Source organism: Trachypithecus francoisi, unplaced genomic scaffold (assembly GCF_009764315.1).
Source record: "Trachypithecus francoisi isolate TF-2019V2 unplaced genomic scaffold, Tfra_2.0 Lachesis_group4, whole genome shotgun sequence".
NCBI classification, from domain to species: Eukaryota; Metazoa; Chordata; class Mammalia; order Primates; family Cercopithecidae; genus Trachypithecus; species Trachypithecus francoisi.
The window spans coordinates 101,391,201-101,409,142 of NW_022681469.1; the positions used below are offsets into that span (position 1 = coordinate 101,391,201).

The window sequence follows — 17,942 nt, forward strand, 5'->3', positions numbered from 1 at the left end:
CCTGGAGATAGGGCCCGGCAATCTGTGTTTTAGCGAGCTTTTCACGGGATTCTGATGCCCCCTCGGGTGTGAGAACTACTGTTCTAAGGACTGTGCTTGCTTCTCTCTGCTTTCTATTTCATCCTTCCTCCCTAATCCCTAGAGATAGAAGACTCAAGATGCTCTTGCCTCCTGGTAATGCATGCTATTTGCTCAGCACTCGTGCTAGACTATTCATGGATTTCAGTGTAGGCACCCATAGCCTTCTTTATTTTTCCCAGATGTACTTCCTCCTAGATGTGATTTTCCACCCTTTAAAAATATTTTGTCTTTCTTCTTTGCTATTTCAAACTTTCCTATACTCTCTTATGCTGCAGAGACCAAATGTGAATCCTGCTTGTAAGGGTGGGGTCAGTACTTGATTAAGCCTGGTCTCCTACCTCTACCCTCCGTTTTCTGGTATTATACTTCTAATGTTATGTTTGTATTACTAATTAACAAAGCTATTTCAAATTCAGGGGGTTTTTTGTTTTGTTTTTTGTTTGTTTGTTTGTTTGTTTGAGACAGAGTCTCACTGTATTGCCCAGGCTGGAGTGTAGTAGCATGATCTCGACTCACTGCAACCTGTGCCTCCCAGGTTCAAGCCTCCTGCCTCAGCCTCCCTAGTAGCTGGGATTACAGGCATCTGCCACCATGCCTGGCTAATTTTTGTATTTTTAGTAGTGACAGGGTTTCACCATGTTGGCCAGGCTGATCTCAAACTCCTAACCTCAGGTGATCCGTCTGCCTCACCCTCCCAAAGTGCTGGGATCACAAGCATGAGCCACCACGCCCCGCCTCAAATTCAGTCTTAATATGAGGATTCATGTTCATTCATATTCAGCATATACTATGATGAATTCCGGCTCTTTTGGGATCTTTTAGGTGTTTTCCTTATCTGTGGTCATGCACAAATCCTTGCTAGATTTCCTCCTGCTTTTAATGGACTCTTGCCTCAATGAAAATACTAAATTCATTATCATATGTCAGAAATGCTTTAATTGCATTTGTTTTCCAAGATGCTAGTTTCTTCACTCAGTTCATCCTCTGTGTGCTTAATGAGCATTTCTCAGTTCAGGATTTTAGATAACGAATTTGCTAATAAAAGCCAGTCCAGAGCAGGTGCTCTCCCAGGCCCATCTCCTTGCCTCAGTCTACCACTTGCCTGGCATCTGGCTGATGCTGACTGAGCCATTGGTAGTAATCTTCTTTGGCTATGTCCTTTAGCAAATCACAATCTCACTTGACATTAGCTCTAAGTACACCACGTCTCTGTCTGGTTGGACAGAATAGCAAGCTTTGCTTCAATGATGGTATCTTTTTCTTCCTCCTTATTTACATGGCCAGTGTCATTTCCCCATCTTCTGTGGAAAGAAATTAAATAGCCTTGGCACAGCCCAACAAAGGCATATTTGGTTGCCATCCAGCACCTTGCATCCTTCTAGGTAATTACACATCGATTGTTTGATGAATGTTCTTGGATCTCCAAGTCTGTAATTACACTACTCTGGTTGTCCTTTTGCTCTGTCATGGTTCTCAGGGTTCCATGGCTTCTCAAACACCAGGCTTAATGATGCTTCATCAACACGTTTCAGTTCAAGGATGCAGCTCAGACTCCTTAGTGTTTCATTAGTCTCAGTTTCTTAAAAACGTAATTTGCCATTTTCTCTCTCAGTTCATTGTGATTTCTTAAGTTGGCATCAGTATGCCGTAGCTTAAAAATTAATGATTCTCTCCTCCCACTGCATTAAAAAATGAAAGAGCATGAACAAGGAATGATTTGACCCACCATTAAATAAAAAGGCCTTTGAGGCATTGGCAAGCTCTGTGTTTTGAGCTAACAATAAGATGTCCTGAAACTGGTTTTTGGAGAATGGACCCTCATGCTTTTTAGTCTGGCATAGGCATTGGTCAGCTATATCCTGGAGACTGTTTTGGTAAATAAAGTTTTATTAGAACACAGCAGTTACTCATTCTGTTATATATTGTCTATGGCTGCTTTCATGCTACCATGGCAGAGCTGAGTACTTGAGACAGAAACTATATGATCCCAAGCCTAAAATATTTACTTTATAGCCTTTGCTAGAAAAAAGTTTGCCGACCCCTGGTCTTACACTAAAAGTAACTTTAAAGAGTGAGTTAGGCCGGGCACAGTGGCTCACGCCTGTAATGCCAGCACTTTGGGAGGCCGAGGCGGGCAGATCACAAGGTCAGGAGATTGACACCATCCTGGCCAACATGGTGAAACCCCATCTCTACTGAAAATATAAAAAAAAATTAGCTGGGTGTGGTGGCACATGCCTGTACTCCCAGCTGCTCAGGAGGCTGAGGCAGGAGAATCGCTTAAACCCAGGAGGCAGAGGTTGCAGTGAGCTGAGATCGCACCACTGCACTCCCGCCTGGAGACAGAGCAAGACTCCATCAGAAAAAAAAAAAAAAAAAAAAAGAAAGAAAGAAAAGAAAGAAAAGAAAAAAAAAAAGACTGGGTTAATATATGTAAAGCACTTAGAACCATGCCTGACATTTATATATCAGATGCATTGGTCTTTAATTTCTACCATCTCCCAAGTACTACATAAATGTTAGTGGGGAAAAAAAGGAGTTTCAGCTTGGAATTTAGGATGAATTTGATCCCAAGCCATTTTGAGAGATGATTTGGCCTTCATGTTTAACTCGCATAAATTGATGAAAGAGGCCAAAGCAGTTACAAGAAGCAGATGTTCTTTGACCTGCTTTCTGATGGTCACTTTCTCCCCATCAGGAGATGGAAGCCTGTTAGCAAAGGTGGCACAGCGCTCCATCAACAGGAAGTTAAAGGGGTGTGTGGAATCTGTTTATTTGGTAGCAACATCTGAACATGGAAGCTAAACTGACTTTAATTTCAAGAGCAAGGCTGGTATTAGCCTCCTGTATGTTCTTGAATTCTGATTAATAATTTGTATGTCAACACCTTTGAGGAAAGAGTGCTACATCTGCAGTTAACTCTGAAGTCTGTTGTTTTTAAAGTTGGATTGATGAATGGATAGAGGAATGAAAAAATATATATGCTATAAAGCAAGAATAGTAAAAATGCTGTAGAATCTAGATGATGTATATATGGGTGTTTACTGTAAAAGTCTTTCAACCTTTCTGTATGTATGAAAATTTTCATTATAAAACATCAAGAAGAAAAAATGAAGACTGTGTGAGAAGAGTGGCAGAATGTGCTCTGGCCCATGGAACACAGACATTCTCTTGGGTGCACAACCCTGACAGGCAGGAGAATGGCTTGGCATGAGAGCTGTTGGAAACACTATAAGCCATGCTCAAGAATTTTTAATGTGGAATAGAGAACTTTTCTGAAAAAGAATAGTTGAAAGCAAGGACAAGCACTAATAAGGCACTTCTACTCTTTATTTATTACCATGTTGGGAATTATTTTGGGAGGAGTGCTTGCTTCAGAAATGCTAAAGTAGGTAATCTGTTAAAAAAAAAAATAATAGAGAACAGGCTCCTGGATTTTATGTCATCATTACAATATAGAGCAATGAGTGCTGGCCCTGATATCAGGAATTGGGTTTTAACTCTGAATCTGCTGCTATCCCTGTGCAGGACTGTGGGCAAATTAGTTAACCACACTGAACTGCAGCTTCCTTGTCTATAAGAAGAAGGCAAAGATACATTTCCACCTTCCTGGTGGGAGAATATATGTAAAAGCATTCTGAAGGTCATGACGATATCAGGGGATGATGAGTTCTCAAAGGGGGCAGTATCACCCCTAAAGTGGAGAAATTTGGTTCTTTAAAAAAACCTCTTACTATTTATATGTATAAAGCACAAATACCTATATAGAACATGAACAGATACACAGTCTCTGTGTAATATTAAAATTCTTTTGTGGGGAGGTGATTGAGAGAAAACCTGTCTAAAAAGACTCCATAGAGAGCTATAATGTAAAAATAGACAAGCCTTGAATTTCTACCATCTCCCAGATTCTGTTCTCCTTTGTTTTTCTTTAGGTAGATTAATTTTATCCATCACTTTGAACACTTAATACTCTTACATTTCTAGGAGAGAGAGAAAAAAGTAACTTCTGGGAGAAGACTAAGAATGATAGACACTTTGCCTTTTCCAAAGTACGTATAGTACCACTTAACCCAAATACCATTAAGCTTTGATGGAAGGAATTTACTAACAAGAGTGAGGAATTAAATGAGTGTACTCACCCAATCTTTTTTCCTCTAGAAATTTAACAGCAGCATTAGTTTTCCCTTGATTCGATTCGATTCTATTGGGTACTTCAAGCTCTTTGGGCTTAGGAGGTATGTGGAGAATTTAAAGAGAGTTTGGAGGAGAATAATGAAGATGAATTAAGGATTGGAAAATGGGACCTATTAGAAAAGGTCAAAGGAACAAGAATTATTTAGTTTGAGGAAGAACAGGCAATCTAGTAGCACAGAGATGGCTTTTAATAATGGAAGCCTTATTCTGTAGAGAATATTCTCAGATTCTCATTTGCACTGAAGTCCAAAAGAAAGGAAGATGTATAATTGGAAGCTGGAGGAACATGAGATTACATGTGAAGATAAAATTTCTCTTTATGATTATATCCTGGATTTTGAATCTCCTCTACAGTATTCTGGTCGATCAGAAGCATGGACAAGTCAGCCCATCAGGTTTGATTCTCTGGCCCTGGTTGGGAGGCCAGCCAGCCAGCCCAGCCAATATGGCCTCCTGGGGATCTGGCTTGATGGAAGAAAACATTCATTTCACCTGGACCTGTGGCTCCAGGATGCCAAAGAAGAGTACAAAAAACTCTAGCCAACCGAGTGCCAGGCTAGTGCCAGAAAAGTGTGCCTAATTGGGTTGTCCAAACAAGGAGGGCCTAAGGCGGATTTTGGGAGCCAACATATGGAGCCAAGGAATCATGGTGCCAAGGAAGATGTAGCAAAGAAGAGTGGGTGAAAGTGGGCTGCTGGGAAGAAGGGCTGGATATAGGAGTGCCACTCATGGCTGGGCTTTTGGGTGTTCCTGGAAGCCTACTGTGAGAATGGATCAAAATCCATGGAAAGGTACTGGGAAGGTGTCCTAAGCTTCTAGGATAATGTTTATTCTCTCAGGGTTTTGGAACTGCTGCCCAAAGTCATAGTTCTCAGTCCTGGGTGTGAGTCAGAATCACCTGTGGAGCCTGGCAAACCTTACAGACACCCTGGCTCCAGCCCTGGAGATTTTGATTTAATGGAAATATCACTTAGATTTCTATTGTAAGCAATAAAAGTCCATTCTCACTAAACTTAGCAATAAAAAGCAGGGCCTAGGAGGGTGGTTAGAAGGATATGAGGAAATTCCCTGGATGGAAAGAAAAGCTGGTCAGAGGGCTTGAGAAAGGATTTGAAGCAAAACTGATACACCTTGGGCAGTAAAAGGTGATGGTTAGTGTCAGAGTTCCAGGGTAATCCAATCTGCCCCTTTGCACCCTGCTTCTCTGTGCCTCAGTTAGTCTTCTGGAAATGGGTGTAACTGATCTTACCTCTTGGGTAATCATGTGGATTGACTGGGTTGATATATGTAAAGAAAGTGCTTAGAACAATGCCTGGTACATAAGTTCTCAATGACTATTTTTTTTTTTTTTTTTTTTTTTTTTTTGAGACGGAGTCTCGCTCTGCCGCCCAGGCTGGAGTGCTGTGGCCGGATCTCAGCTCACTGCAAGCTCCGCCTCCCGGGTTCACGCCATTCTCCTGCCTCAGCCTCCCAAGTAGCTGGGACTACAGGCGCCCGCCACCTCGCCCGGCTAATTTTTTTGTATTTTTTAGTAGAGACGGGGTTTCACCGTGTTAGCCAGGATGGTCTCGATCTCCTGACCTCGTGATCCGCCCGTCTCGGCCTCCCAAAGTGCTGGGATTACAGGCTTGAGCCACCGCGCCCGGCCCTCAATGACTATTAATGATTATTGTTGTTATTGTTGTCATTAGGCTCTGCCACGCATGTGAATCAACTCTAACAGCTTCGTTTAATGGTTTCTACTCAAGTCGCAAATTCCAGGGGCAGAGCATCTGGGTAGTTTATGTTGTTTCACATGTCCACCCTCTAAAGAATGTGAGGGACTTGGATTAGCAGAATCACTGGCTCAAAATCACAGTTGTTGCCTATGGTCTTCAGTCTTCACTCTGGAGATTCAGAAAGCAGACAGGGGAACAAGATTTGTCCTGTAGCTTGGAAGCATAAAGCATCAAGGTGAGAGCTACCACCAATACCAGTCTTTCCATGGAGACCCCTTTTGAAATTTCAGTGAGCCCCAGAAAGGGATCTGGGAGCATCAAGCAAACCTGCCTTTCACTCATTGTGTTATGCCATGAGGTTGAGCTCTGTGAACACCGTGAGCAATATGCTGGGACAACAGAGGTGAAGAAACAGGAGCCCTTCCCTCAAGGAGCTCACACCGAGAGCTCATAAAAGCCAACAATCCCAATTCCAGTAAGGTTGCCATGGCCCTAACTCAGACCTTTTATAAAGCTCAGAGGCAGGAGACTTCCCCAAGATGGCAACATTTCAGCTCTTACTTTTAAAATCAGTGAGATTTTGCCAGGCTAAGGCATAGAGGGACTGAAGAACAAATATTAGAATTCCAGGCAGAGGACATAACCCCACCAAAGAATAGCCTAGAAGTATGAGCAGCTGAGGGTGTGCTTCAGAAACTGCAGAAGCTATGTATGAGGAACATGAAGAACTGAGGGGTGAGGATGTCGTGGGGCAAGAGCATGTGTGTCAGTAAGAACATATTCTGCACACACAAGCAAGGACCATCCAGGGAAGATCCTAGATGCCATTCATGTGTTCATCCAATAAATACTTACTGAGTACTTGGGAAGGGCCAGGATTGTTTTAGACTCTAGAGATATAGCAGTAAGCAAAGCACAGTAATCTTTGCCCTTGTATAGTTTCCATTTGAATGGAAGATATTGGTAAATATATATATATATTCATCAGAGTTCTTCAGAGAAATAAAACCTGTGTGTGTGTGTGTGTGTGTGTGTGTGTGTGTGTGTGTGTTGCAGGTGGTGTAGTTGGAAGGCCTGAGAGCTCTCAAACTGATGGTGTTGATTCCAGTCTGGGTCTGAAGGTCTAAGAACCAAGAATACCAAGGGCAGGAGAAGATCAGTGTTCCTGCCCTAGCAATCAGGAAAAGGGAGCATGAATACAACCTTCCTCTGCCTCTTTGTTTTATTCAGGCCCTCAATGGACAGGATAGTACTGACCCACACTAGGGAGGGCCATCTGCTCTACTCAGTCACTGAGTCAAAGGCTAATCTCTTTGAGAAACACCCTCCCAGACACAACCAGAAATAATGTGTATCAGATACCTGGGAATCCCATGGCCCCCACAAGTTGACACATAAAATTGATCATCATAACACACAAGTAAAATATATAGTATATCAGATGATGATAAATGTCATGGGGAAAAAATAATCCAGAAAAGAAGGATGGGGTATGCCAAGGAGAGGAGTTACCATTTTTAAGTAGGGTGGTCTGGGAAGGTCCCACTGAGTTGTGTAGGTTTGACCATACAGCAGTGGAGAACCAGTGAAGAATTCTAAGCTGAGAGCAATGTGACAAGACTTGCATTTTCTGACTTAAGTGTGAAAGATAGGTTGGAAGGTGATAAAAGGATATAGGGAGACCAGTAAAAAGACTACTTTCATGGTCTAGCTGAGTGGATAGCCCAGTGGACATGGAGAGAAAGGGACCATTTTAAAAGCAATTAAGGAACTGCATACAATGAAGAAGACTTTGTGGCAGATTGCAAGTGGGGTTGAGAAGAGGGAGGAGTCAGAGATGATGATGTATAGCTTGGGCATTGAGTGGATGATACCCTGGGTGGTAGCATTCATTGGGGTGAAGAGTAAAGAAGGGTAAGCCATTAGGTACGGTGAGTACCGATCAGTCTACCCAGGTCTCCAGAATGGCCATGTTTTAGAGTTTCCACAATTTTCATATCAACCCATCTGTAACAGCACAGTCAATGTTCTCTATAAGTACATTATATCTGTTATCCTTGGGCAATTTCCCTTCCTTTTGGTGTAGGAGAAGATTATAGGCTTTGGAGTCAATTAGATGTGGTTTGGATCTCATCTCCATGCCTCTGCATGATCTTCAAGTAATGTTAACCATACAGGCCTTCTGTTTCCCATCTGCAAGATGGGAATTACAATCTCCATGTGGCTTGCTTGTTGGGAGACCTGAAACATCCACACTGAAGGCATTGTTAAATGTTGGCTCCTCCTCTGCTCCTCCTGGCCCTGCCCTTAGTGGAGTTCTGGGTCAAGGTCAATAGGACTGAACTGGGAGAAGATCAGAACCAGTAGCAAAAGGGCTCAATGCATGAGGCATGGGTATTTGTATGAGTGTGTCTGGGTGTAGTTGCCCTTCCATTACTTTTAAAATCTAAATATAAATAATGTTGGCAATTTACCTTCCTCTGTTATGATTGTAATACATATTGTTTATAGTGCTTATGTAATGAACCCTGAGAAAACAGGACTTCTCTGAGCCCCATCCTGGACAGCCATTAGACAGTGCTTTATCACTCCTTCCTGAGATATCTTCTGGGACCTGGGAAAGCTGTGAGTGGCGGAAGTCTTGTTTCCAACGCAGCAATCAGGGCAAAATTTCAAAGCTACATACTGTGAGGTGTGGAGTCCCATAGCTGTAAGGAATTCAAATGTTAATTCACATGTATGCATAGCATGGCTGATCACTCCCAAGAAAGAAATTTCTTTAGTGTTTTTTGTAGTTTAACATTGTTTAAAATTTTTCCAGAGAGGGAGGAGGTTCCCTTTTTAATCTTACTGACATTTTAGTCTGTTCCATTTTGTATTCATCTGATATATTTCCTTGAGTAGTTGGAGGTACTGTCTTTTCTTAAAAGCTAGCTTTATGTATTATCAGCATTATAGAAAGCAAATATTTCCTGCTGCCTTCCTTTTACTCCATTTTACTTAATGTATTTAAAGTTTTTGTTGCTTATTTGCATTTTTGGTTAAAAAAAGTTTCTAATATTCTTCCTTGGGAATACTTAACAGTTCAAAGTTCTTCCAGTCTCAAGCAGGGTTTCTTGACCTTGGCACTATTGACATTTTAGAGGGATAATTGTTTATTGTAGGGGATTGTCACATGCACTGTGTGATGTTTATTAACATCCCTGGATTCTGCCTGCTAGAGGCCAGGAATACCCTCCCCTCACTCCTGAGAGTCAAAACTGTCATGAGGCAAAAAATAAGCCAAAGAAGAGGGACGGGGTATGCCAAGGACAGGAGGTCCCACTTTTAAGTAGAGTGATCTGGGAAGGTCCTGCTGAGTTGTGTAGGTTTGACCATGTGGCATTGGGGAGCCAGTGGGGAATTCTGAGCAGAGAATAATGTGACGAGATTTCCCCAGACTTTGACAAATGTCCCTTGAGGAGCAGAATCACCTCCCCTCCTAGTTGAGAACCACTGGCCTAAAGAAAATATTTTATGTTTGTTTGCTCTAATATTATCACTGATAATCATAATTTCTGGAAAATTTGGGGAAGCAGAAATGAAGCCAGAAAATAAACCAAATGATTGGAAACTGCTTTGGTCTTGAGCACCCCTAAGCTGATCTACTTATGTGCATCTGTAAGTTCACAGAATGTTTCGATCAGGTTGCTAAAGTATCCAACTTGTGTGTATGTGCAAAACTTAGCAAAGCAATTGGTTACCTTTTAAGGAGATTTATTACAGAAAGACTGACCAGTGGACTTTTATAATACATTCTATTCAAGACCTGAAGGAATTTACCTTGTCAGTGCCCTATTAGATTTCAAGAAGTGTTAAAGAAATGCCATGAGGAAAAAATTAGGCCTTAGATTCTAAATGGAACGAAGTGGGAGATTTTAGAGTCTGCTCAATTTTCATTCTATGCTCTGCACTTTGACTACAAGAGTGTAAATTTCAGTACTTGAATTTTCTTTCTCTCCTTTTCAATGGAGGATCCTTGATTTCTAATTAAAAAGGAATTATCTGTATTTATTTTTTGTGGATGAAATTGCGCAGTATCACTAGCACAAATCCCCCCATCAAAAGCCTTTTCTCCCCTACTTGATCTATCTATCAGAAAATCCAGCAATCTAGCTGCCCTGTGTAGGAGGTTGCTAAATCAGGTTTTTAAATTATTTCTATTAAGTAAAAACTTAACATATACCAGCTGCGGAGGGATTATAAAAGCTTTGTTCTTTCAATAATTGGAAACCTTGTTTACAGAGGACTCACAATATTCTGTAAATGTCTTTGTGTTGAACATAAAGGAACTTGTGTTTATCTAGGCAATGATAATCTGACTATAAAGCAAACTCATTTAAGGATTATGCTTCCTGTCTCTCACTGTGCAGCTGTCACCCTACTGTTCTTTGAAGCTTTGCAGAATGCTGAGAAGTCTTCCTTAAAATTGAAAAATACATTGGGAAATAAACCAGGTAGTTTGGGAATACATGTGGTTCCAAATCACGGGGAAATATTTGAGAGACCCCAAATGTCACTCCATCCTAGGCAAATTTTTCCAAAGTTCACATTTGCCAGTTCGTTGATGGGATGCAGTTCATTCCAAAGAGATGTTAAGGTGTTGAGTCCTAGCAAAGAAAACTGAAGGCCATTCAGATAATCTAATAGTTAGTCAAACTGTAGAATTTTGAGAGCCAACAAAGGCATTAGCACTGATTAGTATCTACTGGAGAAGGAGTGAAGCACAGTACTTAGGGGTGGTCCCAGTCTAGACTCAGCCGCTTACTAGCTCTGAGACCTTATGCTATTTAGTGGTTCTCTTTAAAATAATAGCACTCCCTTACCTTGGAGCGTTGTTTAGAGACTTAAATGAAGCAATAGGAAAGAAGCCCTCAGGACTGTGCCTGGCACAGAGTAGCTACTCAATAAATGAGAAGCTATTGTCACGATGATCCAAGTCTCACATGTGGTATCTTGTCTAATCTGTGAAACAGCCTTATTAAAATAGCCAATTTGTATAACTCCAGTTTTACTGAAAATTGAGAAAAATGAGATGCAAAGGAGTGTAATAACCTACTCAGAGTCCCACAGTAACTGGATTGATGAGCAGGGGTCCACAGGCATATTCTGTATCTCATTCTGCAAACATGTAATGAGCACAGCCACTCTTGTTTTCCGAATACTCACTATTTGAATATTTGCTATCAGGACTTGCTAAAAGCCGTTCCCAATTAGAAACCAGCTATGACACGTTCTCTCATGTGTGGCAGCTTCTCAAACTTTAATGTTTCTATGAATCCCCTTAGAATTGCAGATCCCACATTTCTAGCAAATTCCAAGATGATGCCAATACTGCCAGCCGCATTGATCACACTCTGAGTAGCAGGGTGCTGAAAGATGAAGGGTGGGCTTCTCTCATATCTGTGTTCTCCTGAGCAGCTGCGTGTTTAAACATAGAGCACATTATATCTGTAATTTCCCTACCTTTTCCCTGAGGGTTTAGCCCTTCAGTATTTGTTCAGGCCAGGAGCCTAGGAGCGCTACCAACTCAGGTCCAATTAGATAGTAACTCTCAAATCTTTGGTAATATCACTGCATTATTTATTTTTATTATAATAATACTCAGTGTAGAAGGATAATGAAATTCCTATTTATTCAGCTGTAGACTGCACACAAATATACCTGCTCATTAGTGCATTAAGTGTTAAACAATTAGGTAATTGGTTTTTAAATGTTTTATATTGTGAAAAGATTGTTATTAGATTGTCAAGTAATTATTTAGGGGCATTTTAGTAATATTTGGAAAATGGATATTTTTGCATTCTGTAAAAATGATTTTTTTTTTCTATGTAAAGTAATGGAATATAGGCTCTTGCTGTTTGAAGCTCTGCTGCCCTACACGTTTTTTAGGAATGGGCTAGACTGAGATAACGAGGGGTATCTGTGTTTACTCTGTGACAGACATTGGGAGAAATCCTGGAAATACGTGAATGATGAAGACAAAATTGCTGCCCCACAGAACAGTTAGGAAAAAAATGACAAATAAATATTTAAAACATGGTGAGATAAGTTTTCTAATGAAGATATGTAAAAGGAGCTCTAAGAACACGGCAAAGGATGGGCTTAACCCTTCCTTCTGTACAGAGGAGACCTTCTCTGGATCCCAGTGATAGCTCATAGCAAGTGACTGGCTGGCTGTGCCTGGCACTGTTGCAAACATATTACACATATTTATTCCTTTAGCTCTTACAACAACCCCATGAGGTAGGTACTTTTTTATTATCATTTTCATTTTAAAGATAAGAAAACTGAGGAGTATAGAAATAGATAACTTGCTTAAATTCCCACAGATCTGGCCTCAAACCTAGGCAGTTTGGGTCCAGAGCCTACCTTCTTAACCCACATATGATCTGCCTCGTTTGAAAGATAATTCAGGATCTTAAAATAAGACCACGTAAAAATGATGGACACATTAGAGGGCATACACTTACGGAACTGCAAGTCATCTGGTTTGATGAGTGCAGAAGATGAACATAGGGCGATGAGGCTGTTGGGTTGAAAACATAACATTCGTATAGCCTCACATATATGGGAGCACGGTGTGTGGACTGTGGATAGTAGGGACAGGACTAGACAGGACGGAACCCATCTCCAGTAGTCACAGTGCTAACAATTTAATTATACTTGAGATATAACTATAAAGTCTGAACATAGATGTTATTTTAACACATCTGTTACATGGGCATGGTCTCTTCCCATCAGTCATCTTGGGAAACTCTGCTTCGATTTCTGCCAAGTTCCCATTGCTCAGAGCGGGTTGAGAATGTCTCTTCTAAAATTCCTTCAGAGCAAGTCACAGTGAAAATCCTATTATCTTATGATCATGCCTCGTTTTTGTCCAAATTTTTTTCCTAGTTTGGTCACTCACCCCGTTTACTTACTGGTCTTGGCTCCAAATAACGTATACCTGTTTGCTGAAATAACAAGCACTTTCAAATCCATTCTCAAAAAAACAAACTTATGTATATTTCTACATATAGTGATTCTGACTTTAGTATGTGCTTTAAAATCATCTAGGGGGCTTGATTAAATTACACGTCATATCCCTACCCTCTGTAATTTTGGCTCAGCTGGTCCGAGATGGGGATGCTGTCTGCAGTCTTCAACGAGCATCTTGAAGTTTCTGTTTTGAATGACCAGCCCACACTTCAAGAAGTGTACCTTTAAGGATATTCACAAGAAAGGGTGGTATATATTAAGGTAGTTCCAAAAGAGAAATTCCAAAAATGTTCTGGTCAGCAGGGATATAAGTGGCATGTATTGTGCCTACCTTGGTGGGCTATTCTCTTGTAGTTGATGCTTATTTAGGATAAAATGTTCAGTTTTATTTTTAAAAAGAATCAGCCACCATTCTGCATGGTCACACCATATACACTGAAACCCTCTGTGCCTTGTGAAGGACCCATTTCATGTGTTTTCTCAACGACCTCCTACTTGGTGCTCTGCTTCTGTAAAGAGAGGTGTTCCTTTTTGAGCCGGCTGGATCATCTAAGGATTAGAGGATCTAGTAATCCATCTAACATGACCACGTATTTTCTTTCTCTTAAAAAGAATGAGCTGCTTTCACGTCTTGGACTCAGAGCACTAAATCCCAAGAGCGGACATGGCAGATCTGACAGCTGTCAGTCATATTCACAAAGGCCAGGTTGACCAGGTGATGGATTGACCAGCTGCAGCTGCTGTGCTAGGATAGTCACAGTGGCAGGGAAGCTCCAGAACCAACTTTCATTCATGTCAGGATATATTGCATTTTCCATTCCTTTCTGAATCCATGTGACCACCTAAATTTTTTGATTAAGTTATCTGATTTGAACATAGTTTTCAATAAGAATGCACGAACTTCTAAGTTGCCTTACTTTTTATTTATCAACTATCCTGTTGCCTTCACACGTACTGAAGAGAATGTCATACAATTGGAAACAGAAATTGAGAGCTACAGTTTCTTTTATTAAATTCAGTTTCACAGGTGGGTCCTGGTTTCCATTGATGGCTGACACGGAGCCTTGCCAGGGAGTAAGTCAGGCTTCTCTAAGGCACTGCTGGGGGCACAGCACAGAGGTTCCTAGTCTCTTGGCAGAGCTTTGTCTCTGGAAGCCTTCGCCCCCAACCACCTGTTCTGTCTGGATCTGAGGATCCAGTATTATCCACCTTGAAGAAATGTGGACATTGTATGATTTGTATAGCATCATTTAACTTAAACATTAAGCTCTTGACTGGTTTAAAGCTTAGTGAAGTATAGAAATAGAGACTGTGTTTAGACTCCTGTGAGTAAAAAGTTTATAAAAAGAAGAGGATTTCGTTTTTTTGATCCCAGTCTCTCTTTCTCTTTGACATTAACAAGGACACATACATTTTCTTTAAGAGTTTCAGGGACAGGCCGGGCGCGGTGGCTCAAGCCTGTAATCCCAGCACTTTGGGAGGCCGAGATGGGCGGATCACGAGGTCAGGAGATCGAGACCATCCTGGCTAACATGGTGAAACCCCGTCTCTACTAAAAAATACAAAAAACTAGCCAGGCGAGGTGGCGGGCGCCTATAGTCCCAGCTACTTGGGAGGCTGAGGCAGGAGAATGGCATAAACCCGGGAGGTGGAGCCTGCAGTGAGCTGAGATCCGGCCACTGCACTCCAGCCTGGGCGACAGAGCGAGACTCCGTCTCAAAATAAAAATTAAAATTAAAATTAAAAAAAAGAGTTTCAGGGACAAAAAAGGAAGGAGAGATTGGATTGCTGTCAAAATGGCCCCCAACCAGTAGAAACAGTGATCAGATGGCCAACCACATCCTCTATCTTTACTCTCTCTTACGTCTGTCTTTCCTGTCCCCTACATAGGGTTGCTAGATTTAGGAAAGAAAGAAAGAGAGAGTAGGGAGAGAAGGAGAGAGGGAGGGAGGGAGGAAAGGGAAGGGGAGGGAAAGTGAGTGGGGAGGGGAGGAGAGAGGAAGGGAAGGGTGGGGAGGGGAGGGGAGAAGGGAGGAAGGGAGAAGAGGAGAGGAAGGGAGAGAGGGAAGGAGGGACCAGGATGCCTAGTTAAATTTAAATTTCAGATATGCAAGGAATCATGTGTTAGTATGTATCTCATGCAATATTTGGGACCTATTCCATGGCCCTCTTCCATGCCTGTCCCACACAATTCAGGGCTCTTCTTTTATTTTCTAGTGGTTTTCATTTTCAGAAGATTTGTCTCTCAGTTGGATCAAACTCTCTTCTGGGCAGAATCTTATCTGGCATCTTTCAAGGCACCCTAAATATCAGTTTCCCTCTTTGGGGGTCTATGTTAGATTTCTCCTTAAGCATTTCCCTCTGCTGCAAGTGCAGAACACCCCTGAGTACCTCATGTCTTTCCTCTCTGCACCTGCAAGGTCATTATTTCATGTACAATGGCTAGCCTGAGCATAGAGCCCAGAACATAGGGGTGCTATATATTTTTATGATTGGTTGTGAACTGAAAGCAATTTGTTGTCTTGTTAAGAATAATTAAATTCAGCTTTTATTAACTGTTTGCCTGCATGCCAAGAGTTAGTAGTATTACCATGTGGCTCATCTGGGAAGTAAGTAACTCCTTCTCTTTTAGGGAAATAAAATACAGGAAGGGAATAGGGTTGAGAGCTATACCCAGATTTTGCAGACTTGTGCTACGGTTCAGCCAAAAAGATGGAAATTTAAAAATTGTCCTCATATATGGAGAATCCCTTCAAATTTTGGAATATCACCTCTCAAAGAATGGAGATTTCTGCCATTATATATCATTGACTTTCGTTAGCTTTTCTAGTCCTAAATTTCTTCTCTCTCATGTTGGTTTTACAGTCACATGTCTATAATATTATAAAACTAAAAAAGAACTTTGAAAGCCAAAAGAATGATGTAAATGACAACATATTCAATTCTCATTAAAAAGCTTACCAGCCTGTAGAATAATGGCACACATAATTTATAGAAAGGATATCAGATAACCAGGTGCCTTTTTATACCTGGATATATTGCTCCTATTAATGATATTATTTAAATCTTCCTTCATAAATTACACCGAGCAGGCTTTGAGCCTTGAAGATTAAGTTATGGATGTCCTGCTTGGTTGAGTAATTTTCAGGTATAAAATGCACAGAAGAGTGAACATATATTTAGAAATGTCTAGATGGTAAGTTTTGTACCAGCGAGGCTTATCCTAGGCCTTTGTGAGTGTGGTCCCCAAAGCCCCAGTCCGCCTTTCTGAGCCTTTTCCCTGAGCTCCTAGTGTCCTGCTACCTATTCAGATTTGCATCCTTTGGAGGATGGAGCTAGGCCAGGAAACTGCCCCGTATCATGAAATCCTGCTACTGTGCCTGTCCCTGAGCCCTGCTGTGAAAACTGTTCATTTGACTCTAGGAAGAAATGACTGTGAATAAAACAGCTGCCAAGCTCATATCCTACAACAGTGAATAAACATAAACTTGCTGTCATACATATAACCATTCATAAAAACCTATAACTTAATGTGGCTCTACTATGTTTTGAGTGTCCCTGGAGTTAGGGGAGAAGAACAAAGGCTGAGCATGAGAAATCATGTCACTTTCTCACCAACTCCAACATCATAAACATGTGAACACAAAGCTCTTATGAAAGCAGATGATCATGTATGTGAGAAAAATCGAATGTGATAACCTCAAGGCTAAAGCTGTGATTGAAAGATCTTTCTGGAATGTTTGTGTTTTAGTCAAGTCATAAATCTTGTTGTCTGTAGCCTGCACCTCTGGTGTCAAATGAATTTCAGCTCATTAGCCACACGTTGAAAAAATAAGAATGTTAGAATATTGACTTTATTTGGAACGTGATCAAGTTAAGTCTGCTTTATTTTTTAATCCAGGTGGACTCCTTGTTTTAATTATAAATACATAATAAAAACAATTAGGCACAGAGTAAAATAAATGCTTATGTTTTATTCATGACAGAAGTAGTTGTTTCATCATTCAGGATGAAGCCTTATAATACCCTTACAAATTCCTTAATATTAAAATAAGCATTGCTTTGTTTTTGTTGGAAATTCTCTTATTGGATGATTGGGTTTGAGTGGGAAGTGAGCCTAATGATTGCAGAAATGTGGTGATTCTAGATCATTCCTACCCGATACTGGAATGTGCTGATTATAACTCCATAGCTTCATAGATCTCTGATTTGGAGGATATAATCTGTAATAAAATTACTATCAGGACCCTAGTTCTGTTTATTTGAGTAGCATTTTTATCTCGCTGATTTGAATTCAAATGCATTATTAATTTTGTTTTCTTTTTAATATAGGTGGAAAACAGACCAAAATATTATGGAAGAGAGTATGTATTATACTATTCTTTGTTTTAATAATTTAATAAGTAGTCATTTCATGTGTCATTTAAATATTACAAATTTTCTAATACATGGTCATCATATGTCTATTGTGCAAGAGTTTAATGATAAGAATAAATGCAATCAGACTCCTTTGAATTAATATTTTTTATAGCACTCAAGTGCTTGGTTTCCATTAATGTGGGAGGGAGAGCATCTTGCACTACTTTTCCCTCCACAAAAGAGCTACTGAGTGCCTGGCAAGTACTTGAAACGTGAGGCAGCATTTTTCATAATGGAGGCTGTCTGTCAGTGTTTCATTTCACCTTCTACCTCAACACAATAGAAACGTTTGGGTTGTCCAAGATGGTACGTTGTATCTGAGTTCCTGACTTTTGTGTACCTCCGTGCAATGGTCTGGATAGGTATCCCACTTCCCTGCATTCTCATAAAACCCAAATGATTTCTCTTGGCTTGGCTGTATTAGCCAAATTGCCTTAATACTCCTTTCCATTTTTCTCTTAATTTCAGCTCTTGTTTTGTTTCATTTTTTTCCAAAACCTACTGCCC

The 17,942-nt window shown here is 40.7% G+C and overlaps 1 protein-coding gene across 2 annotated transcripts in view; it reads left to right on the top strand.

Moving 5' to 3' along the window:
* CHN2 (chimerin 2) overlaps positions 1-17,942 on the top strand; it is a 320,147-nt gene that overhangs the window by 175,841 nt on the left and 126,364 nt on the right. For both annotated transcript variants that reach the window (XM_033193754.1, XM_033193755.1), the window contains one exon: positions 17,349-17,380. In XM_033193754.1, coding sequence (XP_033049645.1) covers positions 17,349-17,380 — 32 coding nt within the window. The remainder of the gene's footprint in view (positions 1-17,348; positions 17,381-17,942) is intronic.